Source organism: Athene cunicularia (assembly GCF_003259725.1).
Source record: "Athene cunicularia isolate RWA chromosome 5 unlocalized genomic scaffold, athCun1 chr5_part1, whole genome shotgun sequence".
Classification (NCBI taxonomy): Eukaryota; Metazoa; Chordata; class Aves; order Strigiformes; family Strigidae; genus Athene; species Athene cunicularia.
Window position 1 is genome coordinate 36,200,682 of NW_020799101.1, and position 27,598 is coordinate 36,228,279.

Genomic DNA, 27,598 nt, shown 5'->3' on the forward strand with positions numbered 1-27,598 from the left:
GGGGTTGGCGCCCCCCCCGCGCCACGCACCCGCGGCGGGGCGGTCGTGGCCGAGCGGCAGCCGCGCTGTCAGCCCGCGGGGCTTGTTGGCGCCCTACCCCCCTGCCCCTGTCGGGGGGCAGCCCCCCGAGGCCTGGCCTGGCGCTCCCCTGTCCCTGCCCGGGCCGCGCTGTCAGTGCGAAGGAGAAATCCGGGATGGTGCCTCGGAGCGCCCTTACGGCATCTGCCTTCGCGTGTGTCACCCAGCCCCAGGTCACCTGCTCGTCCCGGGAAGATGCAGTGTGTTGGAAATGAAGAAGCGGTCTCTCTGGAGCAGCTCTTCGGGTTTTTCTGCGAGTGCGTACGGCATGGAGACTGGGAGCTTGCGCAGGCCTGTGTGCCCCAGCTGAGCCAGTGGCACGGGGATGGCACTGACAAGGTGGAAGCAATTCTCCAGGCTCTGGTAGCTTGTCCCGTGGCAGTAAGGTACGTAAGGTACTGTCTTGGTTCAGCAGACTTGAGTGTGAAATGAGGAAGAGCAATCGGTTTAGTGGTGACTGTGGGAGACAGGCAGGATCTGGCAAATAGCACTCGCTTCAGTGCATCTTGGATGTGTCTAGATGTGCTGTACCTGAACACTGACATCACTGCCCAAGCACTAATCGGGCTACCCAGCCGGCTATAATGAGTTGTATTCATTTATGCAGTTAACATGGTGATTGATACAAGTTTAAAGCTATTTGGAAGTATTTCAGAACTTATTTTGCTAGATTTTACTGGAGGAGAAGGAGCATCTCCTGAAATTACATTTCTTTTACACTGAACTTTGGTTAATTTAGAAATGTGTTCTGGTTTTGTCACAGATAGAGTTAATTTTCTTCCTAGTAGCTGGTACAGTGCTGTGTTTTGGATTCAGTGTGAGAATAATGTTGATAACACACTGATGTTTTAGTTGTGCGAAGTAGCATTTATCATAAGGATTTTTTCAGTTTCCTGCGCTCTGGCAGCGAGCAGGTGCACAAGAAGCTGGGAGGGAGCACGGCCAGGAAAGCTGACCCAAACTAGCCAAAAGGATATCCCATACCATAGAACATCACAGCCCGTATAGAAACTGGGGGTGTTAGCCAGGAGGGGCCGATGGCTACTTGGGGACTGGCTGCACATCGGTCAGCAGGTGGTGAGCAATTGCATCGGGCATCACTTGACTTTCTTGGGGTTTATTTCTCTCAGTTATATTCTTTTTCATTACTATTATTATTATGTTATTGTTATATTTTAGTTTAGTTATTAAATTATTATTATCTCAAACCAAGAGTTTTACTTTTTTTTTTTTTATTCTCTTCCCCATCCCACTGGGAGCAGGGGGAGGAGTGAGTGAGCAGCTGCCTCGTGCTTAGTTGCTGCCTGGGGCTAAACCTCGACAAAATGGAACCACCAAGATTAGCACTGTAATTATTTAAAATGTTCTCTTGTTTCCAACTCTTGAAAGACCTCCCAATTTCAAAACATTTCAAATAATGCTATTTATTTCTTATTTCTCTCACATTAGATTCTAAAAGAGTATTGATTTTACTCAATCCTAGTTAGTTATGGTCTCTTGCTTTTTGGGTAGGTGCACATGAAGGGTGACTTTTTAGCACTTCAGGGAACATTGATATTCCCCCTCTCCAAGCAGATGGTTGTACTTCACATTAAAATTTGTGTAACGTTCTGGTAAAGGTTCTAAGAAACAGTTTACACTGACAGCAGTTAAAGGAGTCTGGAATATGTGCATGTGGTTAGACTAATATTGCTAACAGCCATGTGAGACACAACATTTTTAATCTTTGATAGTTGAACAATTGCATCTAAAGGCTTTGGTTAACAGTGCTGAGGTTTTTAAAGGCCGATTAAACTATCTTGGGCTTTTTCCTAGTCCATTTGACAGTACTGAATATGTTTCCTAACTGTGTAGGTTTTGGAATGTGTGTATAAGGACAGGAGCACATGAAGAGCTAATGGGATTTAAAAGTATTCTGTGTTTAATTAGTATGATACTTCACTTGTAGTTTGGACATAGAGCTGCACTTGTGCTGCCGACCTAAAGCTTATTTTCATTTATTGGGTCGAACTAGATAGAACAGGAAATAAGTGTTTGGCAAGTGGTCAGATTTCAAAGAAATCTGCTGAAGTGCTCAAAGAGGGTTATAGGGACTGAACTTTAGACCAGAAATGAACTTTTGTTTTTGAAGCAAAGAACTATGTCAGTAGCGTTAGTATTCGGCATATCTAAAAGCAGTTACTTGCACAGCAGAAATCATTGAGTTAATGTGTAATTAGTACCAATATTCTGGTTTTTCTGCATTTTCTTCCTGTCTGACTCATCTTCAGCTATTTAGTCATCTTTGTTTTTATCTTACACAGGGAAATATAAAAATCAGTATGACCTCTGACAGTGTTTTCCTGGATTTTAGAGATGGGAATGACTTTGTATAATCCAATGTATGTGCTTGTTGCTTTTGTAGATGGGGACAGAATTCTAGCCCATGGAGATCTGCATGGCTTTGGCTTCTTGTGCTGGAAAAATGGCTTGCCAGGAATCAGGTACAGAAACATCTAGCTGACTTCCAAGTGCAAAATGTCTGCCTAGTTGCTTATTTAAATGATAGGCTTTCCTATGTTTCATGGAATTAAGTTCTCAAGGTAGCTTGGAAAGGTGTACTGCTTTTGCTTTTAACAAACTTGTCACAAAACAAGTGTTAATCTTCTCCACACTGGAGAGAAAAATTGGGAACAGAAGTTGGCTTTTTAGCATTAAGCATTTCTGTAAATGGAAAACATGAGAGTATCAACTTATGCATTTGTGTAGCGCCTTTCTTATATTGAAGAAGAAATAGCTCAGGCATCACACAATTCACAGAATTCTTTAAAAGCTTTAGATGATAGGGGATGTGCTTGCTGTATTGCTGTTCCCAGCCACGTGCAGTATGTTTCATGAGGAGGAACTAGTCTTTTTCCTTTTTTTTTTTTAATTGGTACATGGGGATATGTGATCATACTTTTTTTTTTTTTAGTTCATTTGTCCTTGTCACGACTTAGACTTGCATTTTTTTCTTTATATTCTGAGGAAAGATGTCTGATGGAATTGTAATTCCTGACAAAGTGACACTGTTTCCATATGTATAGATAAATGGAATCCAGTGGTGTGGGGGCAGAACCTAATTGTGGAATAGCCTTTATCTGAGAATTGAGTATCTTCAGAGAGATGTTTCAGTCTGTCTCAAAATGTTGAGGAAATAGCTAAGATGAGGTTATAAGCTAATGTAAATAAATAAAATCTTGATTGGCTAACATCTTTCCCATTCTCTGATACTGTTTCAGAAAACTGTTCCAGTTGTTCTTCAGAGAGAAACTGAATTTTTATTGTTCTTGGAAGAACTACAGAAAGATGTCCCTGAGGAAGTCCTAAAGGTGAGCTACTTAGTATGCCCTACTTGTTATGCAGAATGTCCAACTTTATCAGGTTTTGGGATCAAATCTGCTAACTGGACTGCCTGAGATGCTCATGTGTTACTAATCTTCTAGGCAACTGAAAGAGACTGTAATTCAGATTCCTTTCTGAAGTTAATCCAATGTGCCTGCAGGTGATTTCTCTGGCTAGAGAGGAGGCTGTAGGCAGGCAGGGAACAAGTTTTTCTACATGGTCTTTCTAACACACTTCAGTCCTGACTGCAGCTCGTTGCCAGTTTCTTGTATCTATAGACACCTTTAGTAATCATAAAACTGAAACCCACTGTGAGACAAAATAAACCACAGTCAGCAAAAAAATTTAAAAGTATGTCTATTTTCTTTTTCTTCCTCCTAAGATCTTAATTTTCATCTCTTCTGCACCCCTTTACCCCCTTCCTGGAAGTTTTTAGACACCGTATTGTTAATACTGATGTTATTTGGTAATTGGTATGATGTGTGCTCTGAGGTCCAAGACCCATTTTTCTATTATTAATTAATCCGTGCAGACTGGTTTATTTGTGAAATACATGGACATATGCAAAGATGGATTAATATCAAAAGCAAGTATAGAGCAGAAAATCAGGAGATTTACTAGCTGTAAAACTGTCCTAATTTGGTGCTGGTTACAACAGAATTAGACCTGACATGGTGCGTGGAATGTCCTCAGATATTGCTTCTAGTCTTATAGGTTCTAACTCTTAAAAAAAGCCAAACAGAACAAATCTATTTAAGAGGAAACTGAAAGTGGCAAATAGCCTCTGAATATAGTAAGTTTTCAAATATGAATATGGAAAAGGTGTTCAATAATTCTCTAAGGTTGCAGTATTAACAATTACAGGATGAAAGCAAGCAAGGTAAACTTGACGATTAAAATAAATCTGCTTGAAGTCTCTTGATGACTGATGAAGTCTGTGTATGTTAACATCTAACCTTCAAGATCATTAAATACTCCACCATTGTCTGCAGTGTTGCACAGAAATAGGAGATTCAGCAACCTCGTATCTTTGTCACAGTTACTGTCAGAGGCACGTTAGTAGGTAGAGTTATGTTGTGAACCAGCAAATAACAAAAAGGCTGGTGTGAACTTGTATTCTACTGCTGATAGATGTTCTCATTGATGTGCTTACCAACCACCTCTATCCTCCATATTCCCTGAATTGTGCCTTCCAGCCAAGGACAGCACTCACATAGTTCCAGAAATACAAGTGCTGCTTAATTGCTATTCAATTGGCTTGTCCCTTACCTTCCCACCCCTTATTGTGAGAGCTAATTGGGATTTGTTTGTTTGTTTTCCCCTTCCTAGTTCTGGAACTGTAGGTTTGCTTCTGTTAGCAAGAAAAATTATTGTTGCTTAAGAAAGAAGTCTGAGATGGATTTGAATCTGTTGGCTAGTTTCAACCAAGTTTGAAAAATCAGTGTTGATGAGGACAATGCAGTTAGTAGATAGATGGTATGAATCTGGAAAAGTAGAAATAAAAAAAAAAAAAAAGACTGAACACAAATCATCATGTTCTTACTGACTTATGAAGATAGTCACATCAATATATGGCTAAGGTAGAATATGGTAATGCTTCACCATCCCATAGGAGCCTCTGAACCAACGTGACTTGCTTATGAGCACGTCCCATATAGCGTAGTTGTGTATTGTAGGATTCTTTAAATTTTGTTACATATTCAGGCATATCCACTCTTCTAGGAAGGATATTGGACAAGGGAAGCCATTATTAATGGATTTTCTAAGTAGTAGTGATGTTTCCAAATTGATTTATCTTCTTGCTTTCAATTTTCATATTTTTAAAATAATTTATTTCACATTTTTGATGGAGTCTGACAGGCTTACTCTTCTGTTATTTCCCTACCAGGAACTGTTTGAAGCATTTGAGTGCACCCAGAACAAGGACATCACAGACAGGAAAAGAAGAGATGGCTGTTCTCACAGATTCAGTTTGGATGTTGTTTCAGCTCTTCGGAAGCTTTTGCTGCGGGCTCCCCAGAGGGTAAAAGCCCTGCTGGAGTTCTTCCAGGAGGAACAAGGCGCACACAGCTCCTCACTCCAGCAATATTGTTCTCTACAGAATATCTTTGTTGAATTTCTTCGTGACTCCTTGAAATCTCTGCAGAGCCTTCAGTGCAGTTCTGAGATTTCAACAGAACTAGATCAAAGAGAACTAGTAGATACAATTTATGCTGCTCTTAGTATAGTGACTTTTGAGGTGGAGCATCAGGCAGATGAAATACAGCAACTATTCAGGGAGCTCTTGGATGTATGCTGGGCTGAGGGAAGCCCACTGAGGGAGGAGAAGATACTAAACTGTATGCTGAGAAAACAGAGCCACAGCCTGTTAACCCTGTATAGCAGCGTTCTCATAGAAAGAACAAAAGAGAAATTTCTGGTGTCAAAATCAATACAAAAAGGTTTGTTTCCCTTTTGCTTTGTTTTCATTTCTTGATTAACAAAGGCATTGAGGCTTTAAACATGCAAGTTGTCAAGAAGTCTGGCAGTGTTCTTGTTAAGGTGCCTTAACAAGCCATGGAGTCTTGTAAAGAATGATGCTAAAATGACTTAAAGCAAGGAACTGCCATAGAAACTCCTGGGCTGTCCCTACATTTCTGCAGTCTATGCTGTCGTCTTTGTCAGCACTTCCTTTACCACCCCTTGTTGTCCTCTCTTTTAGTCTGCTCAGCATTTCTCCTGCTGAAGATCTTGCTTGTCACTAGAAAATTCACTCTCCATATGTATAGAAGGTTTTTATTACTTCAGTTCCAGCTTGGGGTCATCTGTGTTGGAGGATGTTCCATTTCAGGACAGTAACCATTCAACTACCTCAGTAATCCCAAAACATTCAAACCCCTTAATATTGGAAAAGAAAACTTCCAGAAGTGGAAGGAGATGTGAAGCGGGCCAATATCCCAGCTGGAAAGAAGATGCAGTTTGATTACCTGCTTGCTTGCCAGAGCCAACTGTTGTTTTTGTACTGGCTGTAACTTCACAGCTTCTGTCTAGCTCCCTATGACTAATACGTTCAGTTGGGAATCTCAGTGAAGCTGAATGGCAAGTGGTGCCCATGCTCTTGTCAGAAAAGTGTCAGGTGAGCGTGCAAGGGAGGAGAAACTAGAATGCCTACCCTCTTTCACTTGCCTCTGTACACTGAGGTGTAGGTCAATAGGGTTTTTATCTTCTCTCCTCCTTTCACTTGCTGAAGGGAAGTTCAGGCTGTTGTGGTGTGGCAGACTGGCATTTCTGATAGTAACTACAGTTAGTGCTTTCTTGTGGGGGAAGAGAGATGGAGATGTAGATACCTTCATTCTCACTGGGAGTAGTTCAGCTTTTGCTTTGCACACGTCTGAGAAGTTCCTGTGCTGGAGAAGTCCTTGTGAGGCCCTGCAAGCAGCATAGTGTCTCAGAGCACAAGTGAGTTCATGCAACATACAGATAAGATGTGTATGACTAGAGAAACAAAGGCAGTGTGCCCTGAGCTAATGCAAACAGCTTGTGTGCTGAACAGGCTCTTGCTGTGTTAACAGTTGTCCAGGCAGTTTCCTAGTTTCCTATCTGGCCTGCTTATTTTCTGCCAAATTTCTCTGCTTGGCTTTCTTCTTATCCAGTAACAATATCTGAGACTCTTAATTGTTAACATGTAACAACAGGTTAGTATTTGAGGAAATGTTTAAGGTAAATCTCAGTTCAAATTAACAGCAGTTATGCTTCTTTCAAAGGTACCCCTCTGTACTGGAAGGTAATCTTGTGATGTTTTTTAGGTTCATCTGAGCAGCTGGATGCAGAGCGGACTGTGATGAGTTTGTTTTCAGATCCCAAAGAGGCTCCTTCTTGGAAGACAGCCTATTTCTACTGCTTGAGCAGCAGCAAGCACTTTCTGGAACAGATTCTGGTATGGCCATAAAATCATTAAGAGGGAAACCCAATGGTGGCTGAAGTCAGTCCATGTATTGAACATACCTTGGTGGTGCACAGAAGCGTTTTGTATTCAAATAGTATTTACTAGGGGTCATGACTTAGAGGAACAAGGAGGTAACTGGTGATAACTCCCCTGCTTTCAGCTCTGTGATTAACTCAAAACATTCAGTGAGATTTTTGAAAAAGCTCATCTGCATGCAGACTGAAAATTAGATCTTCAGGATTTAAGAAGTCCTGTGTTTGCTTATAATTTTGTTGGATACACCACTTGATTTATCCCATGACCTTGAACTGTTGCTTTGCTTTTCTGATGCTGGTAGATTTAGGGCAGTGAGACAGAGAGGCAGTTTGCACAGTAACATTTATGTTTTAAAGAGCTTGAAGACCTGGTGAAAATGACTGTTATGAATTAAATGGTTTGAATGTATTTACATAGATAGAAGTATGATACAGGTAGGTGGTCACTGTTAAAGTGTGAGTTTTTAAGGTTGAACGTACTTCCACTTCTAAATAACGTGCTCATGCAAGTTTCTTACATAATGCCCTTGACAGAGACATAATCAATAGAAAGAAGGTAAAGATAATGTACTGAGGGAGTGTGCATGAGCTCTGTAGTAAGCATTTGAAATGATGATTTTTTTCCTCATGACAGTTACTGGAGAGTAACCTGAGGGCTAGGAAAATACAAGTTTAGGGAAGTTTCCAGATACAGAACTGCACTGTTTTAGTTACTCACTTATATAACCTACCAGACATTGTTGGGACTCTGCGTTTTGGAAAGATAAATACTTCTTCCTTTTGTTTTCTAGGTGACTGCATTAACTTTACTGAAAAGAGAAGACTATACAGGCCTGAACAGCTTATTGAGGAGAGAATTCAACCCCCTTAGCCGCCTCTTAGTATTGCTAGGGTGGACTCATTGTCAAAGCCTGGAATCAGCAAAAGCATTGCTATGGACTCTTCACAAAACTCAGGTAAATCAGCAGAAAGCAGGTGGCAGTATCCCAGTCCGAGTCCCGATAATACAGGTTTTTTTCAAATGTACGAATAAATAAAACCAGGGAGTTTCCAGTGAGAATGTTGATCTTTCTCAAAATGGAATTTAAAAAGTTAAGATGTTACAGTTGTGAGTAGGTAACATTACTGGCCTTTCTTCTTACTCCTCAGGAGATTCTGAAAGCTGCTTTTGCATAAGCTCTTCAGCCTTTGCTGTTAGGAGAGAGAAAGACAGTAATGGCTGTTGATTATTTTTGCAAAGAGGTGGGGGATGTTTGATTGGTGTCATTTCATCCAGTGAGTCATCCCTGGGTAGTGAGTAATTCTGGTCACAACTAACTAGAGCTCAGCAGCAGGGTAGCTTGGAAATTTCCCATACCCATTCTCAAAATGAAATGATGAATGGCAAGAGCTGTGACTGAAAGATCCACCTTGTTGGGGGGAACCTTCATCTTTGAAGGTGTAGTTGCAGTTTAGATGATGTTTGCCTGCAGGCCAGTGGTTTGGACAACAGAGATAGGGAGACAGGGTGCCTTGCAATGCTGGATCATTGGGACAGATCTGGGCTGGTATTGCCTTGATAGAGTTACCATCTATTGGGCATAGACTGAAGGTCTATTCAGTAGTCTCTGCAAAGTGAGAGTCTTAGATCTGGTTTTAGCAGGCAGGCATCTGTAGTAGAAAAGCACATGCTACCTAGTATATCATCTGTTCCAGTACATGATTAGTTCTAGAGGTTAGTATCTTAGACTGTTATTAAGAAGCATTAATTTCCATTTTGAAAGCTAACCTTGAAAAGGGACGTAGCCACCTTTCCATGATCTGTAGGTGCATCGAGTGAAGGCTGACTGATTTTGATGCTCCTTCAGAACAGACCTTCCTTGCTGGCTTTGTAATAACACTGGCAACTTTCTGTACTTGAATCTTACTGTCTGGATAAAGAAGCCTTATTGAACATCCCATATGTGACACAGGCTTGGTTTTGCTGTCTGACTGGAGGATTTGTCATAAAGGGTTTTTTTATTTGTCTTTCCATTTAGGATCTCTGCAATGATTCAGTACTAAAAGATTTCTGTGATGGGCTGTGGGCTCAGGTGGAAGTTCTTGAATGGTGCATGCAGCAAAACAGGTAAAATGATCAGAAGGACTTTTTCTAAACTGTCTTGCCAAATCTGCCTATTAGTCAATTTATGTATGCAAATAGAAATTGTGTTCTTTTCTGTGAATCTTGTCTAATCATCTGCTAGTGACTGTATATCATAAGCTCTTGACTTGCTTCATGGGCATTAGCTATGCTATTTGTTTTTCTTTTTAACTGCAGTAGTTTGGTTGAATCAGAATTAGAGTGGGAGATAACGTCTTTAAACATGGCTGAGAGACCTAAATCTGTTTGTGCCACCTCTTTGTTTGTTCTCTCTTGCAGTATTGCTATCCCAAGGAAGGTTCTTTTGCAACACTTGCACAGTCTAGATTGCCACACTGCAGTGTACTCTCTTCATCATCTCACTAATCTTCTGGCACTGAATGAAGACGATGTTATTGAGCTTCTTCAGAAAGTTCCTGCTAGAGACCAACAGATGCAGGGTAAATGTGTAGGGTCCTGAGAACACAGAAAAACCCTGATCCATTGAGTATATGCTGCTCAGTATTTTTGCCAGGAAGAATCTGTTCTTTTCTGTAAATAAGGAAGATACCACTTACCAGCTGTTTTGTGGAAGAAAACTAGAGAGCATGTGGAAATTATTTTAGAATCTTTTTGGGGAGTAAATTGTCTCCCAAGAAGGAGTTGTGAGATCACTTTAATCTCACAAGGACAGATCTCTGAAAGAGCTTTTTCAAAATGGTAACAAGACTTTGCACATGCTCATAATACGTGCTACTCATTGTAACTCATGTACTTGTAATACCCTTAGCTTGAAAAGTAAGCGAATGTTTTGGATTTCGGCCATCTGTGTGCTTAAATTTAAAATCAACGGGCAAAGCCAAATGAAATGGACAGTATATCGTACTATCACATCTTCATTTTTGAAAGATACAATTTTTTTTTTTCTTCTAATATTAAGTCTTACCAAATCAACTAGTATTAAAATCAGTAAGGCTTGCCTTACCGTCTGTGTTGATGTCCCTCTTGCCTCACTCATCTTCCCATGTTCCCATTTGAGCCTAAAATACCTGAGATTACTAAACACTTAGAAGTTCACTTAGAAGTGACTCTCCTTGTACACCTTTTTGATTGCAGCATATGGCCAGGTTCAGCTGCTGCTATTTTAATGCTGTTTTCTGATAGGGCCTCTTAACGATACAGAAGCTCAGTCTTCATGCATGTACTAGAACCTAAGAAGCTGCATTTTTTTTCTGTCTTATTCCTCCTGTGGATAGGAATTTGTACATGTGTAATTTTAAACTGAGTTCCACGGAGAGCTCTCAGTGATGCATCTTGCACAAATTTTCAAGTTGACTAGTGGGAAGCCGTTTTTTCTCATTCCAGTAGGGTATTGTTAAATGTTGATTTCCAGTCCTATTTTGACAGGGTTTGTTGTTAAAATTAGTGTGACAGTTAAAAGACATAATGATTGAGACTCATAATTGCTAGTTTCAGTGTCCTGCTTTCTGAAATCGCTTGTTTTGTTGTTGCTGATGTTGGGTTTTTTTAATCAGTTCTTAAATTTTAATTCTTTTCTGCTTAAAAGCAGAAAGTCAAAAGCTTTCAAAACCAGGAAGAGACAGTCTTGTATCTTCTGCAAGCTGTATGTCTGTAGCAAAAGAACTCTAGCTGTGGTTTCTATTCTTCTTTTTCAGATCACCTTAATTTACAGAACTAGTTAGCGGAAGATGAGTCTTCTCTCTCTCTTCAGCCCAGTGATTACTGTAAAATTCAGATAATTCTGTGAACACAGTTTAATAGAATCTTCTTTAAAATAATCTATTTTGAAACTTAAAGGAGAAGGGAAACATGATATTTTGATTTGTGTGACAGTATTGTTAGTAGATCTTTTTCTCCCCTCAGCCCATGTATTTGCCTTTCTTTCCTTTTTTTCTGACACACAGCTGTCAGTTGCAGTAGTGAAACTGAGGTAGTGGTACTGGTTGTCATTTATGTTCAGGCACCCTTCAGATCAGTGTGTAACACTAACTGTTACACTAACAAAAATGATGGGCAGAAATTTCCTCAGGAGTTACAGAATTTCAGAATAAGGTGTTAATATTTCTGGCATAAGAAAAGCAAGTGCTTATAGTTAAAGGAGAGTTATTCAGTACTGGCACAAGGAAAAGGGTTGGTTTAGACACAGACACTAATACAGACTCACTACATCCAAGTCTTTCCACGTGGGTGGCAAAAGTGTATTAAACTTGCATTTGATTACCAGTGTGTATGCTGTAGTATGTCCAGCTAGCTATTTCTCTTTTTCAGAGGACTCTATTCAGGACTGAAACAGACCTCTGGTTTCACCTGCCTTAAGTCCTCTCTACAGAGTGGTATTGAGAGCTTTTTGGGTGCTACATGTGTGGGTTCTGCAGAGGATCCATACTTGGATGTTTCCCCAGTTCTGTCTGCTGTCTACATTATAGTTTCCACCATTGTCACTGTTTAGAATTGCAGTAGTAGGGAATAACTGGTTTCAAACTGTTTGTGCTCTCAAGGCCTTTGTCTTGGCTGCTCTGTAGTTTTCAGAAGAGTTCAGGCTGATGCTTTTCTTTGAAATCATGCTCAAACCTTGTGGAGAACAGTGCTGAAACGCTTCCTAGGTAACGGCTGCTCAGTCCCAGAGTTTGGATGGGGACATTATCAGTACATCAAACCAGTGCTTTGTTTAAAAAAAAACCCTTGGCTAATGCTTCCCCTGTATGACAATAGGTAAATGGACAATCTACACTCTTGTATGAGAACATAGATTAGTGGATTCAAGCACTAATTTAACACTGTCTGGGGTTTGAGGTTTTTTTGTTTGTTTAGCCTTTGTACAGTAGTTGGATAATTTATCTAAATCCAGTGTAACAGAGTATGTGACTCTATTGTGTTCCTGAGTGAAGGGGATGATGGTGTGACTTTTGCATAATTTGCAGCTCTGATGTTCCATTTTATTAAGAAGAGTCATGTGTCTGGCATGTGACACCTTCTTTCCTCAAAAAAAAAGCAAAAGGGGAAAGAGGAGGGTACAGTACTTCTCTAAGTTGCCTTTATCGTAAATGTGTGAAGGGAACTGTGGGACTGTACTTTAACCAGTTGCAGACTGTATATGATCTATATGGCCAGCCATTGTGGAGACAATCCACTGTGGTATTTATTCGTACATATCTGTAGAGGTGGTGATGTGCTGTTCTCACTATGGGCATAGCTAGTCTACACTATCTCCCCACTTACCTGCTGTGTGATAGAACACAAAATTCAAAGATGCTGAAATGAGACACAGTCCGTCGCTGTGTTGTAAATGCAGCAATGTAGCTTAATCACATACCTCTAATGAGACTCACTATGAGCAGTTCATGATCATTCTGTGCTGTAGCCAGGTCCTGTAACACAAATTCACAGAAAATTTGTTTTCATTTTCAGAAGGGGATCCAGGCCTGACTTTTCTGTGCCCATCTGTTGTGGCGTTAATTGTTTTTGTTGGGTTTTTGCCTTTCCTAAATGTGAAGTAACAATGAGGTAGAGCAAAGCTGGGATGGAGATTACAGTGGGGAAGAAAGACAGGATAAGTATTGCTATGTGGTAGCTGCAGGAGAAAATTGACTTGTTTTCTTGTCTTACCTCCTACCCCCTCACCACCCTTATTTTCTTCCACAGCAGTAACACTCCCTAACGCCCTGAGTCAGCAACGCAATCTGGCACTCTTTCGAGCATTTTGTGCCATGAAGTATGCTATCTATGCTCTCTGTGTGAATTCACATAAGCATTCCAAGTGCAAAGATTGTGTACACAGCCTTCTTGGTGATATCCCTGAAGATGCAACTTCTGGAGAACTAGCAGGTGATTTGCCTTCTCAGGTTCAGTAGCTTGTGCTTCTCCATTTGCTGGGCTCTGAATTATCACTTGATATTGGGATAATACTGCACCCTGTGTACATACGATGTTTTTATTCAGTGGGCTATGAATGCTTTGCAGACAAGTAAAATGGCATTTCTTTGAGGTGTTGTTACCTTTAGTAATAATATATAGGAATAAGCTACCTGCCTTGTTCTAAAACATTTAAGGTAATTGTATTAAAAATATAGTGCAAAAAGAAGGTGATATTAGATACAGCATGGAAGTGGCAAGGATACTTTTGTAAGAGCTTACGATTTCCCAGAACTAAAACTGACTTAATGACTAAAATGGGTGTCATATGGGTTTGTACATCATTGCACAAGGTGATAATTGGCATTACTGAGATGGAGGAGGCATACTGCCTTTTAAAATGTAAAATGTGGAACCTATACTTACTTGATTTGTGGAGGAATGATTGGTTCTGAACACTGGGACAGTTCTTTCTTCTAGTGTATACTTAAAGGGCAAAGGCTGGAGGAAGGAACTCCTGGAAAATGTTGTAACTGTTCTTTGTTTTTGTTTTTAATTATACAGAGTGTTCTTCAGTATTTCCTCAGTACCTTGTGAAGTGTCAGCAGTTTTTAAGGAGTGTTCCTGCTCCTCTGCGCCTTGAGGTTTTGGAGAACATCTTCTCCTTGCTTTTTGTTTCCTACAGTGACCTCCATACAGATACTCTTCTACCTGAGGATTATGCAGAGGATGATGATCTTGAGAAAAAGAGTACTACTGTGAGTGTAGAAGGCAGTGCTAGTCGGCGGTCTTCCGCCTCAGAAAGTCCACAGCACCTGATAGGTGCTGAAAAGAAATTAGAGAGGCATCTGCTGGCTGCTGAGATGGTTCACACAGATACCCCAGATCTTCATGACTCCATGTTAGGTGGCAAAAGCTGTGAAACCTCTAAGGTGAACTATCTGGATCTGAAACATTTCACCAGTGGTGTTACTGGATTTTTAGTGGATGACGTGGCCATGGATGCCTTCCTCACATTGCTTCTCAGCCATCTCGAAGAAATTCAGAGTTCGCTCCCATGGGACTCCAGTAACGTGCTTCGTGAAGAGCTGGAGCTTGTTGAGTGCTTGAATCTTTCTGCAAGCAGAGATGCCTTTGGAAGTCGTGTGTTACAGTTTTCCAAATACCTTTCTGAAGCTCACTGGCGATACAAGGTGGTGATGAGTAATAGAAATGCAGGTAGGCTTTGTATTTGGCACTTTGTGATACATCAACCCTGTTCTCTTACAGCTGTCCAGGCAGTGATCTCAAGACTAAATTCCCAGAGAATCTTACTGAGGGAGCGTATTTTGGTAGATATGATGAGAGTCACCTAGTTGGAGATCACCTGGTTCTTGCACCATTCTCCAATAGGAGTGATCTCTGTTCTAACCAGAAAGTTTGGGTTTTCCGTTCCTTTTTCCCCCCTCCCATTTGTGTACACACTGCTTCAGTTCACCTGTCTTTCTCCTGCCCCTCCGTCACAAGTTAGGTTGACAAGACAGTTGATATGAATGGATGTGGTGGTGTGTGATCCAGTGCAAACCAGGTAGATTCATTCATGGGTGGAGTGTTGATTTAGCCTGGTCTGGAAGCATGTTAGGAACGTGTATCAGAGGAAGTAGAATTATTCTGGGATGCAGACCACTCCTCAGGAGTAACTAGAACAACACACTCAGGAGGATTTTCCACCCTTCTCCCTATCCTATAACTAGTTAGACCTGCTACTGTCAGATTTCTGCTTGTATCAGTGTGGCTTATTGTATATCTCAGACCATGCAAAGTCCATGTCCCAAGAAAGACTGGGCAGTATAGACCTTAAATGTTCCAAGTTTCCAAACTTGTGTTCAACTGTTAAGTCTCTCCCTATAAAGGAGGGGAAGTGATGAGACTTGCGTTTGAGTAGGCAGCCCTCAGCGTTTCTCTTGGACAGAAAGCAGGCTTTCTGTGGGATTCTGTACTTCTAAGTCCTGACCTGACAAATGATGACAAGTGTTTGGGGAACATCTTTCTGGGGGAGGTGGCTGGCTTTTTTTGACACTGCATATCTCTTGGATTTTCTGTCTCAAGGGCTCATGCCCCCATTACTTGCTCACTTCCAGAATTGCTGACTGAAACATACTACCCAGCATTACTGAAGAACCCAGTTGTTTCAGCAAAACCTTAATGACAGATCAAACTCTCTATTTTACTATTTTTATTATTTTCACCTTGTTTCTAGCTGCTGATATACTTGGACTATACCTATTTTTCTGCATAGTTAGAATCATAGAATCATTTAGATTGGAAAAGACCCTTATTACTCATCAGGGGTGTGTAGAAGGTACAGTACACTCCAAGCAACATTGGATGTGGATGTGAAAATGCTGTATTGTTTGAATTGATTCATAAATACTTCAAGGTACTAGTTTAAACTTTACTGCAGAAGAGCTCTTAGCTGAGATCAACTGTGTTTCCTTTGGAGATTTGCCACAACAGCTCTACCTCTGTAGATGTGCTGGTAGATTCTCAAGGTAGACAAATAATGGTTTATGGCCTGTCTAGCTATTTCATAATGTTTTTGCTTAAATGTTTCACAGAACATCAGCTTGCAGCTTCCAGGAGATACTGCTCTTTAATCAGGTGCTCCAGTTTTAAGAAACGAAGTAGATCTCAAAGGTACAACAGAGCAGGTGGGTTAAAAAAGTCACATGGAGAAGACATCTCTGAAATGTGTATAATTTTGCTGAGCTCATAGCTGAACGCAATTAGATGTAATGGACTAGGTGTAGAACTAGATTTATTGCCTTTAGTTTTCTAAATGGTTTGAAGTGTCAGTCCAGTTCCACTTGGATTGAGGTTGTTTTCCTAAAGCTTACCTGCACAACTAAAATATAATTAATTTTAAATTCGGGTGAGAAAATGACTTCTTTCATATGTAGGCTGATTTGGGGCAGGGGAGAACTTGGTAACTACAGTACCAATTCTTCCCTTTCTCCACTATATCAAATGACTGTTTGTTATCTTTTCATTCCTGTCATAGTAGTATCTAGGATGTGAATTTACAGGAATTCGTTGCTTAAATTGGCAGCCTTAGTAGAAAGTTGGGCTCCTCACCCTTCTTCTATTTAACCTTTAAAAGATACATCTGATTTTGGAGTGGGATGTTCCAAAATAAGAAGCTTTAAAGTATCTGACATGAGTCACTAATGAGCTACCCCAACATAGCCTCTTGCATGGCATTTTCCTCAAGTTTGTGCATTTATCAGAGACATCAGTGATGGCTCATTTGTGAGATTCTCTTGAAGAGCTCTTGCCTGATCTGTTATTTGCAGTAAGTTTTAATTACCTTGTTTAGAAAAAGAGCATTTAATGTGCTGGTTTTGATTTGTTTCAATTTTAGATGGGAAAGAGGGAACTTCTAGTGCATCATTAGAAAGTACAAGCAGCGAGCTAAGCACCAGTACCTCAGGTATTAAGCCACAGAAATAGTATTTCTTTGTCTTGTCGATTGTGCATGATGGAGTATTTGCTTGACTAGTTAATGTGAATTACTGCTCTGTGTAGGGTACAATTCTGTGTAGAATTAGAACTTTACAATTCCTGGAGATCTCAATTGTTGGCTGACTTTTTAATAATTAGGATAGTATGTATCTCATCTGGAATAAGAAAATTAGATTTTTCTTGATATTTTTGGCTTGCAGGAAACATTATGCAATGTAGTGATGTGCAAACCATCAAAAAAGCTAATAGACTGGTAGTCATGTAACCTAGAACATGCTTAGGCATGCTAAGTTGATTTAAGAGGTCCAGTACTTGACTTCTCCCTTAATCTGTATTGAAGCGGTGCGCTAGCATTGCATCCACATTATGTAGCTGCTAAACGGTGTTACATTTGGATGAAATCCAAACTGAAATTTCTGACCAAATAATGAAATATTAGGAGAATTTTTAACAAGATGTTTATGTTAACCTCTTTACCCTAAAATTTCCTTGCAACTCTGCTCCTATAATTTTGTGTTAAATAGGTTATCTGATAGTTGGCTGTTCTCTGGTCAAATGTCTTTTCCATAATAGCATCCTGATTAAGTCTGTTGTCTTGCAGAGGGAAGTACCAGTAATGTGTCTGGCTCAAGTGATTTGGAAAGCAGGGTGAGACCACATCAGCAAAACCCCCTCATTCCTATGATGCTTTCCCCACCAGAATCTCTGTTAGTTTCTTGTGTTTTGAGAGGAAACTTTGTAGAAGCCCATCAGGTAAATGAGTTGCATGTATTTTGTGTAATTAAAAGTCTAATTTGGTATTGACATTTGTGGTTGTGATAGCCCATGAAATTGCTGCTTCTTCGGCGTTAGCAAGCATAGAGCTGAAGCATCAGCATTTCAAGTGAAAGGGGCGCTTCAGAAGTGAGTAAATGGAACAAAGATACTCCAGACCAACATCCCAAGTATGCTGGGGCTTTTTTTCCTCATTTTATTTAAAAATGCTTTTACAACATTTTTTTTCCTTGTTATTTAAAAATGCTTTCTCTAAGCCTGGGTTCTTAAAGCGTAAAAATGTGTGATGAGAGCTGGTCAAGCTTAGTGTTTCAGGTGAATGAAGAACACAGAGAGCTCGTTTGAAGCCTCCTGAGAAAGCAGCATCTGCAGTGCTTCCTTTAGTCAGTGAATTGAAACCATGACACTCTGCCCCTTGTAAGCTCGGTAGGAACATGCAAATGTATTCCTTATCCAGAGTGGAGCCAAAGTGACAATTACATTTATTTGAAGGAGGTGTGTTTTGAGGCTAAATTGACCATGCGGAAAACAGGCAGAAAGACTTGAAGTTGACACGTTTGTCAACTTGAAGTCTGCATGTTTGTAGTTCTTTGCTCTCTCACAGCTGTGCATACCTTTCTCTATGCAGCTTTTGGGCTGATGCTCCAAAAAAATATCTCAAGGGGCATCAGTGATTGGATCCTATGCAAAAAGCAGTGGCCTGGCTTAGTTTCAGATAGTGATATTGGAGCAGTTAATAGCATTTAAGCATTGCATTAGCAGCAGGTTACTGCTCAGCTCATTTGTTGTGTTTGACATCAAGCATGCCACTTTATCTTGTCCCTACTTTAGGGCCAAAAGAAGCATTTTGTTTTGCTTTGTTACTTTGAATTTCAGTATCGCTGATAATAAAGAATTCAAGCTTGGTTTGTGTTCTGTTGTTGGTTTGATAATAAGAACTTGCACAGCTGTGCTTATTTACTCTGTGGTTTTCTAGAAGGTATTCCTTGCCGAATAAGAATTTGTTTAAAATAGTTTACTTTAGAGGCCCAGTGTGATAGGTTTCTCTTGCTACATAGTGTATTGAAATCATGTAGTTATTCTGAAAGATGTGGCTTATGAAAGTTAGTTCAACTCTAGCCTTGCAGCCAATAATAGCTAAACTTTATAAAAATAGTTGAAAAATGTCTCTAAGGTCCTGGTTTAACTATCATTTCAGCCTGCTGTGTCTGTGAGGACATTGTTCAGTTAAAGTATCTGTTTTATTTGATTCTCTCATCTTCTCTAAAAACTCCCAAAGTTCTCTGGCCTTCAGAAACTCCTTTGACATGCTCTGTACTATTATTTTTGAAAGGTGGCTTTGATGTTTAATTTGGATACTTCACCTTGCTATGGTGAATTGGTTTTCATGGAGCGCTACCAAGAGGCAGTACGAGAAATGGCAAGAGTGGAGCACAATATTGAGACTCAAACATCAGATGGCACCGCAGGCATCAGGAAATCTGGCAGTGGCCGTTCGACACTGCAAGCTATTGGGAACGCAGCAGCAGCTGGTAAGGGCTGGATTTTTTGAGTTGTTCTCATAAAAGGTGAGGGACAAGTGGAAAACAGAAGACAATTTGAATACTGTCACGATGAGTGCAGCAGTTGTTCAGAAGAGTACGTAGTGTTTCTTTGACTAAAAGGAGACTAAGAATGCTGAAATTTGTTGATGCTCAATTAGTTTTATCCATTCTGTAGTAATTGATCTGTGAAGCTGGCCACCTATTGAATTATTTTCCTAAAGGGTTAGAGAATAATTATCCATGACAGGATCTGAGATAAATATACTGTTAAGTTAGTGATTGTGTGTTTTGCTGATGCATGTAGGTATGGTATTTTATTCCATCTCGGATGTTACTGATAAATTGCTTGCAACTTCTGGAAGTCTTGCCCCTACTCTCCAAGAAAACTTCTGGATCACCAACATCCAGCTGGAGCATACTGATCCTCTGCGGGAAGTCCTTGAGGACCTCAGTCCTTCAGCAATGGCAGCATTTGACCTAGCTTGTACTCAGTGCCATCTTTGGAAGACATGCAAACAGCTTTTGGAAACAGCAGAAAGAAGACTTTACAACAGCCTCGAAACTCGGGGTAGGCTTTTGATTGTTGTGTTTATCAACATGGGCCTGGGAGCAGAAGATGCCTCTGTGCTGTGTTGTTTGTGCTAACACCTGAATTTAATTAAATCTCATTTTGTACTTTCATATCAGTTTCTCCTTTTTCCACTCTTTCTGCACTCCTAACTCTTTTTTTTTGTCCCCCTTTGCACAATGACTTTTTCAGGCCAGCGACCTGACTTTGTTTTACTGCATTCTGAAGGTGTAAAGGGTTTCCCAGCAGTTCTTCAGCAAATAAGTAAAATTCTCAACTATTCCTGCACATCACAAGGGCAATGCAAGCCAGGTAGTATGTTTTGCTGATAAGATTTTCTGTTGAAAAGTGCTTAAATCAAATCTTGCTTTCTGTTGCAATAGAAATTTGAACTTTCCATTTTTTTAGCTTAGTATTCAAAACAAAGCTGGGGAGAGGACACATGACCCAAGCTCAATTTTGAATAAACTGAAACTCTTTGAATTTGTAAAACTTCAAGTTGTATTATAATATAATTTTGGTTCTATGCGCCTTACCCTGTGCAAAAATATTTCTGTCTTTGTTATAGCTGCTGTTTCTTTCTCCCCCTTTCTAGAGGTCTCAGATGAGAAAATCGGAAGTCATTTTCGTTGCAGTATTGTAGATCTTCTGCAAGCTTGCTACCCTGCCTTGACTGAAGAAAGTATTACTAATGAAATTGTTTTATCGCAAAATCTGGATCAAATCCTAAAAGCACTGACACATGTTGAACGTTCTGTGGGTGAGTTATTTTTGTGATTGTGATGACTGACAAATGGATCTAAATTTGTGTTTTGGCCTGTCTAGACAACTATAAATTTAGTAGTAATACTCTTTGACTTATGCATAAATATATATTTTAAAAATCATAAATGCAGAATGTAAAATTTATCTCATTCTTATATTCAGAGTATTTGTTTTCAGACCTAAAACTGTGAACTTGCCAGAGGAGAAAGGAAAATATTGAGGAATACAATTGAGGTTGTTATTTTTCTTTAGTCATAACAGTGTATTGACTGTGTCAGATGAAAGTGTATTTTAATCTCACAATTTATAGGTAATTAGGTGTATCCTTACTGTTGATTTTTTTAACGAAAAGGAGATAAACTTATAAAACTATTATAGCATAATAACATTCCAGTTTTCATGGGGCTATTATAAAATGTCTCATCTTTTTCTGAAGTTTTCCACAATTGCCTTTTCTCAAAGCTCTTTTCACTATATAGCACTGGCATGTTTTCATATGGGCTTATTTTTTTCCCCCTCCATTCACCAAATTTCTGAACAGCATGTAGGTGTTGGTAAAACATTTAAATGTATTTGTATGTTTAGTAAGTTTAGTTTATTAAACTAAATTTAGTTTATTATTAGTTTGTATGTTTAATAAGTGTCTCCAAAATTTTAGGAGAGCTCTAAGGGTTAAATATTATAGAGCACAGGGACTGGTCAACACCTGTGTTTTAGAATAAGCTTATGTGTTAATGAGACACAACTAGGTCTATTTTAGTCCTGCCTTAATATATTTCTAACTTGTCAGAGGCATGGTTACCAATTGAGATGAACCGTTGATTTATTCTGCTGTGAAAATTTATCTTGTTTTCAGTAAAATTATAATGCCTAGTTGCAGAGAGGAAATTAGGCTAAAGCATTTTTTTCTCTCTTTTTTTTTCTTTTCCTTTTTACCTACCCCTCACCCTCTTTCTTTTTGACATTTAATACTTACTGAATCCTGAATGTATGTCTGTTCTCTTAAACCAGACTCTAAAGGGAGCCTGCTTGGCACCTTGGTGGAGCAGGCCTCTCTCAAACCTGTGGAGCTGGAGAAGCACCTGGTTTGGAATCAAACACAGCTTCTGCTGAGAACTCTTGACGAACATGTCCAAACCATGCCAGAGCACAACACGCAGACAAACTTTGTGAAGGCCTTCTTTGACTACATCACTACACTGGCTGCTGTTGTCTTACGAAGCCTCAATGCAGAGCTAGGTAAGGGGTTTCTGCTGGAAAGTCTGAGCCTAGGTGAATATACCAGACTGTGTAGTCTGGCCTGATTCTGGAAGGCAATTGTGCAAAGATGGTTCCTTGCCAAACATACCTGCTACCTGTGCATAGTCAGATCTTTTGAATTCATCTGATTATTGCACTGCTTTTTAAATTTTATTTCTTAACACCTAGGCCATCTACAGCTAAGATAAAAGTAACTGATGCCAGTAGGAAAACAAGAACAGAAACATTAACTACTGACCCAGATTCTGCACTTTGTTTAGACAAAACAAACAACCCCTGACCTCCAAAAATTCTGATCACTGTCTGATCACTAGGTGGGATTGATTTTTACATCCAGTGGATCACCATGCTTTGCACTGTTCAGCTCCCTTAGAGGCAACCAGTGCCCTGCTGCTCCAAAGGGATAAGAAGAGAATGTGTAGAAAGCTATGCAGAGGTAGCTAGGCAGAATTTTTCCATAGAATCAGCAGATGACGATGGTCCATAAAAAGAAGCGTACCATCAGCATATTAAGCTGTCAGAAGAACAGAACAATTCACTGTGCTAGGAGAAAAAACACTTGTCTGTGTTTTTAAAGTTGATGCTAATTGAGCTGCACTAATGCAAAATACCATAATACTGATTTTGGAGAGTACCTTCCCAAGAGAATAAGAAAAAAGGGCAGAGATCTCTTTTCATACATGCTGGTTCAGCTCAGGTCACTACCATGCAAACCATAGCTTCTGTATGGACATGATTCAGTCCTCATTGACTGACTGCCACAGCCAGAAACACGCACAATATTTAAGGGCTGAGTGAGTTTTGCAGAAGTTTTACTGTGCTGGAAGATAAAAGAAAAGGTAAGCTTCAGAGAATCTGAACAGAGTTACTTGACATAACTCAGTAGTGGATACAAAGGCTTTTCAGCAATATTGGCCAAGGTTTTACTCCTTTTGTAAATGTAGCGGTCTGTCTGCGAGTGCACTCTGCCTTTGCTCACTCTGACTATTCAGAGCATGGACTCCCTAATCTACATTCCAGAGACTCCTCACAAACCAAACCTGCATATTTTCTGTTTCTCACCACAAATACATGTTTTGGTGAAAGTTTGAAGTACAGTTGCTAATCTGTTTGATTCTGCTAGATCTCGCTTTAAAGGCCACAGACTCTCTACTCTACCAGTTTTGGTAGTAGGTCCAGTAAACTATGAGCCAGTGGTGCCAAGCTTGAGAGGTGTATCATCGTCACAAATGCCTTGCAATTTACTCTGGATTTTACCACACTAGTGTGAATGTGGACCTCTGTGAATGTAATCAAAGAAGTTTCAGACCTGGGCTCTTAAAATTTGTGTCCCTAATATAAGACTTGGTTGGTGTATTCAGCTAATGTGTTTGTGTTTATAATAAATGTTCGGATGTGGGGTTTTTTTTTTTAAAGATACATCTACAGAAGTGAAAGTGGGGAACCCTTTCATCCTGTTACAGCAGAATCCATCTCAGGTGCTGGCCCACCTTGTGTTTGAGAGACAGGTTCATCCTGACAGGTAGGTGCTTTTCAGTTTATATACTCTCTAGGTTATTTTGGTGTTGGTGACTTTGGACCTCAGCCAGGATTAAATTATCTGGCTACTTAGCACAGGTAGTACAGCCTGTTGTGTCCCACCAGCCAATCGCTTAATGCTGCAAGGATTGATGTGCAGGGAGGAGCCTAGTCAGTGGCTTTCCTACCAACCTGAAGATTTTTGATAGGGAAAATTGGCTCCATATTTTTAAACAATTACTGTCTGTTGTGAAGAGAGCGTGCACTTACATGGATTTTTTTTTTAACTGAATGTATGACAATTCAGAGCAATGTCCTTGCTATTTAGCAGTGTAATAAAATAAAATAGACCAGTAGGGCTTCTTTAAGAATATAGCTGGGCATGGCTCTTGCCCTGGTCAGTAGGCAAACTGGATAATCTAATGTCCTTCCATCACAAATTAATAACTTAGGCTGGCATGGAAAGCGTCTGATTTGATGAAGTACCCCTTAAAAAGATGAGCACTAATGGTGAACTCTTCAAGTATGTTGCATTTAGGTACAAGTCAATTTTTGAGAAGTAAGTTAGTTTTCTTAAAGGAATGGCAGCATAAGCTCTGAGTTGTTCTGCTGTGTATTTTTTTCCTACTGAGTAAACAGGATATGTACTTTTCCCCTGCATGTACCTATGAAAAATACTAGGGGGCTTGTGTTCACAAAAAAATTGGAAGATTTATGAAAACGTGTACTTGTAAAGTACCTTTTATACATGCTGGGTAAGCTGGTTCTGTTTTCAATCCTGCAGGCTTTCTTCTCTTTTGGCTAAAGAGAAGTTGAACTTGAATGTGCAACAAGTTATTGTTAACTGTTGCTGTGAACCACTGTCCTTGTGCAGTGCAAGGCAAAACAGCCAGGCAAAGTCTCTTTTGACAAACATCAGCAACTTAGCACACCAATGTGCCTACCACTGCCTGCCAGATGTTGAAATACCTGCTAACAATTCTTCAGTGACCTCGGTGGGTATTTCCACTCAGGCCCCACCCTCTGTGAATGACTTGAGCCAGCACACACTCACTGCCTCCTCCCTGGACTTCCTAAAGTCTCAGTCAAAGCTAATGGCCACGTTGGCATGTCTGACTGCATCTAATATACAGAAAATTCCCAAATCGAGTTTATCTTGGATGGAATTTCGAGGCAAACGGGAGGTGCCCTTAGGTTTGGAACAGATTTCCAGGGAGTGTGAGGCATTGTTGAAGGAGTTCCCAATACTGGAACGATTTCTTCTTGCTATGTTTGAGCCACTTCAGAATCAGCAAGAAGAAGGTAGCAGTTTGGCTACTGTCTTTTCGGGCAAGGCATACATATCTCTGGTTCTCCTGGGACTGCATTCCACCACAGCTGTTAAGGTATTAATGGGAGTCTTTGAACAAGCTCTTGCTGCAAAGGACTGGGACAGAGCTCTGAAGGTCTTGGATCTGTACAGTCAGGATGTGGAGGAGCTGGTCAATGTGAAGGATGCTGTGCTGAGCTGTGCAACTGCTGAAGGTAAGAAGAATTAAGGCAGGCTTTTTTCCCTTCATGTTTTTTTTTTTTTTTAATGAAGATTACATGGATCAGGAGGTGGAAACTAAAGTAGTGGTCCTTGGGTAAATCCAGAGACCCCAGACCCCTTCCCTTCCTTCATCCTAAGTTTGCTGTCTCCAATAGTGGAGTTTCTGTTTTGCAAATGTGCAAATCCTGACCAATTTAGTACAAGAGAACTGGAATGCATCTGTGGTGTTATTTTTATGTGAAGAGCTGAATACACCAAGAGACATTAGTCATAGTACCGTTAATGGAACGTCTCTTACAGCAGTGTCATTGTCATACATGGATGATGTATCCTGTGAAAGGAGGTTCCTTTTGGACTCTGAAGATAGTAAGTATCCCATGCTAACTTTGGTTACTTCCCGAGAATCTGATGCCTGGGATGAGTCTTGCATAGATTTTTTATTTTTTTTTTTTTCAGCATTGTACTGTTTCTTTTGGTGATGTGAGCCAGTGAGGATGAGGATTTTTTTGTTTGTTTTTTTTAATTTTCCAAATTATAGCAACTCAGTTTCAAACTAGTGGTTTGTTTCCTCTACAGATAAGGATGGTTGGCAATACTTGTTCGCAGTAAAAAATGCAGCATTAAGAAGTAGGCTGGCCCTGCGCTGTCTGGACAAATGGCCCCTTGATGCCTGTTTGGAAATCCTAGCGTATTGCATTTCTGATTTGGGCATAACTGATGAACTAAAAAACAGTCTGCAGAGCAGGAAGAAAGAACTTCATGTTTATCAAAAGGTACAAAGTCATTCTTCAAGTAACCAGTGAGATGAAATAGGCAGCAGGGAGCAAATACACTTGCCTTTTGAAAAAGTTTTAGCCCTTGGTTCTTTTTTGATCATAATAGCTTTTTGACTCTCATCCAAAACAGTTCATGTATCTTCAGTGCTGTAGTATCCAGTTAACTCTCTACTTCTGTCCTTCATAACTTTCCTACTCTCCTATTAGCATTCAAGTCTGCAAACACGATTAGACATAAACATTTGTGTGAGGCCACTTTCTGGCAAAGTGTTCATTTTTCTATTCTATGCAAATTCTAGAGCCACTGGAAGCTTTATGTGGCAATTCATTTTATAAGCTTGAAAGGTGCAGATGTACCCAGGCGTGGTGTACAAGACTAGTGGTCCAATAAGCATGTTTGTACTGCAGTCAGTTCTTCTTACTCCAAGGTAGTGCAGATACCCAAGGTATGTCAGACTAGCTGGCCTGGAGTTCAGCACAGACTGAAAAGCCACCACGGAGCAAAAGGATTCGTAAATCTGTGTTGAGCTCTGTCTGGTGGTGGTTTTGCTAACTGACAGCTCAGTTGTCTCTCTGTTAGTGCCAGCAATGTCTGCAGTATGCATGTACTTTTTCATCCATAATTATTGCCATCTAGTCTCTTAAAAACCTTCCCTTATAAACATGCTTTGTAAACTCATGCCTCTGAGAAAATTGTGTAGTCTGTTTTGGAGTGCAAATGCATTACATCATCCCAGAAAGGGGCTAGAGATAAATATGGGTCTCCTTTTTGACTTTTTTCTTTGTATGAACCAGCTCTTGATGTGATCAGCTCAGCTGTCTTTCTTAGAGTTAGTGATTGCTGTAGATAAAGCTTTTAAAATCTCTGCTACCCTTACTGATTTTTTTCAGATTCTGAACGTGCAAAATGAACAACTGTGGAATGACTGGCAGGATCTGAAAAAAGCCTGCACTGATGACCCCCAGGCTGTCATGAGTATCATTCTGAAAGCAAAGGTTAGGCATCATCATGTGAATTTTGATGAAGTAGAATGTGTTAAACTTTGAATAGATAAATTTCTTCAAGTAGCATCTTAAAACAGCAATCAATGGAGATTACTTTGGGAGAAAGGATTCCTTTACTCAGTTCTGTGCTTCAGAAACAAATGCAGATCTGTGTTTAATGTCAAGATATACATGTAGTTAATAATCCTTACATTTTTAAGTTATAACCCTTACTCTGAGATACAACCTGTTCTTTTCTCTTGGAATTTTGAAGACTTTAGTAGGATGGCTTTTACAACAATATAGGCTTGATTATTATCTAAGTACTAATACTGTAGATCTGGCTGGCTTTAAAAGTGTCTCTCTAAAAAGCCAGCTTGCTTACTCTGAGATCAGAAGGTATTCCTAATGCATGCTGTGACCGACAAAAATGACTATCATCATCTTCCCTTTGTCAGTGTAATTATTTACTCTTTGCACGTGGGAGAGGAGTCTAAGCTACAGAATTTCTTGAGAGGTTGATCAGAACTGTGGGAGAAACAGCTGTATCAGTGAGGGTAGAGTTTGTCCTTTTATTTTCACTTTAAAAAAAAAAAAATTTTTTTTTAGGATTATGAGTTGTGTGAGGAATGGGGGCACTTGTATCCTGTCCCAAGAGAAGACTTGATCAACCTTCACCGTGAGCACCTTCTCCACTTACTGGAGGTGGGAGACATGGAAAAAGCATTGCAGGTAATAGCAAGACTCTTTTAACCTTACATCCTTAGGTCAAATACGTTGAGAACATTTTCCTTGCCTTCTCCTTGTGTGTTCTCATGGCCATTTTGGTTTCCCCTAAATTGATGCCATTTGCTTAGATATGCTTTCAGGATCCTGGCTCTGTCCTGTTCTGCTTAAGTGAAAGTCATGCTTAGGTCTTGGACCTAATAGCACAGTGTCATGCACATGGAAATAAAAGGCCCCTTTTATTTGAAAAATCATAATGAAGCACTGCTGTGCTGC

General features: G+C 40.0%; 1 protein-coding gene across 2 annotated transcripts in view; it reads left to right on the top strand.

The window, feature by feature from the left end:
- The first annotated feature begins 256 nt into the window (after positions 1 to 256).
- ZFYVE26 (zinc finger FYVE-type containing 26) overlaps positions 257 to 27,598 on the top strand; it is a 50,538-nt gene continuing 23,196 nt past the window's right edge. Inside the window, exons 1-23 of one of the 2 annotated variants that reach the window (XM_026849525.1) lie at positions 257 to 464; positions 2,483 to 2,561; positions 3,339 to 3,428; positions 5,330 to 5,882; positions 7,227 to 7,357; positions 8,193 to 8,357; positions 9,420 to 9,508; positions 9,803 to 9,963; positions 13,169 to 13,348; positions 13,940 to 14,593; positions 15,973 to 16,065; positions 16,776 to 16,844; positions 17,478 to 17,629; positions 18,984 to 19,182; positions 19,499 to 19,762; positions 19,955 to 20,074; positions 20,358 to 20,522; positions 21,539 to 21,766; positions 23,204 to 23,309; positions 24,090 to 24,829; positions 25,413 to 25,609; positions 26,504 to 26,608; positions 27,206 to 27,328. In XM_026849525.1, the coding sequence (XP_026705326.1) occupies positions 274 to 464; positions 2,483 to 2,561; positions 3,339 to 3,428; positions 5,330 to 5,882; positions 7,227 to 7,357; positions 8,193 to 8,357; positions 9,420 to 9,508; positions 9,803 to 9,963; positions 13,169 to 13,348; positions 13,940 to 14,593; positions 15,973 to 16,065; positions 16,776 to 16,844; positions 17,478 to 17,629; positions 18,984 to 19,182; positions 19,499 to 19,762; positions 19,955 to 20,074; positions 20,358 to 20,522; positions 21,539 to 21,766; positions 23,204 to 23,309; positions 24,090 to 24,829; positions 25,413 to 25,609; positions 26,504 to 26,608; positions 27,206 to 27,328 (4,854 nt within the window). In that variant the 5' untranslated portion in view covers positions 257 to 273. Of the gene's footprint in view, positions 465 to 2,482; positions 2,562 to 3,338; positions 3,429 to 5,329; positions 5,883 to 7,226; positions 7,358 to 8,192; positions 8,358 to 9,419; positions 9,509 to 9,802; positions 9,964 to 13,165; positions 13,349 to 13,939; positions 14,594 to 15,972; positions 16,066 to 16,775; positions 16,845 to 17,477; positions 17,630 to 18,983; positions 19,183 to 19,498; positions 19,763 to 19,954; positions 20,075 to 20,357; positions 20,523 to 21,538; positions 21,767 to 23,203; positions 23,310 to 24,089; positions 24,830 to 25,412; positions 25,610 to 26,503; positions 26,609 to 27,205; positions 27,329 to 27,598 lie in introns of both variants that reach the window. The other variant, XM_026849524.1, reaches the window with a different exon arrangement.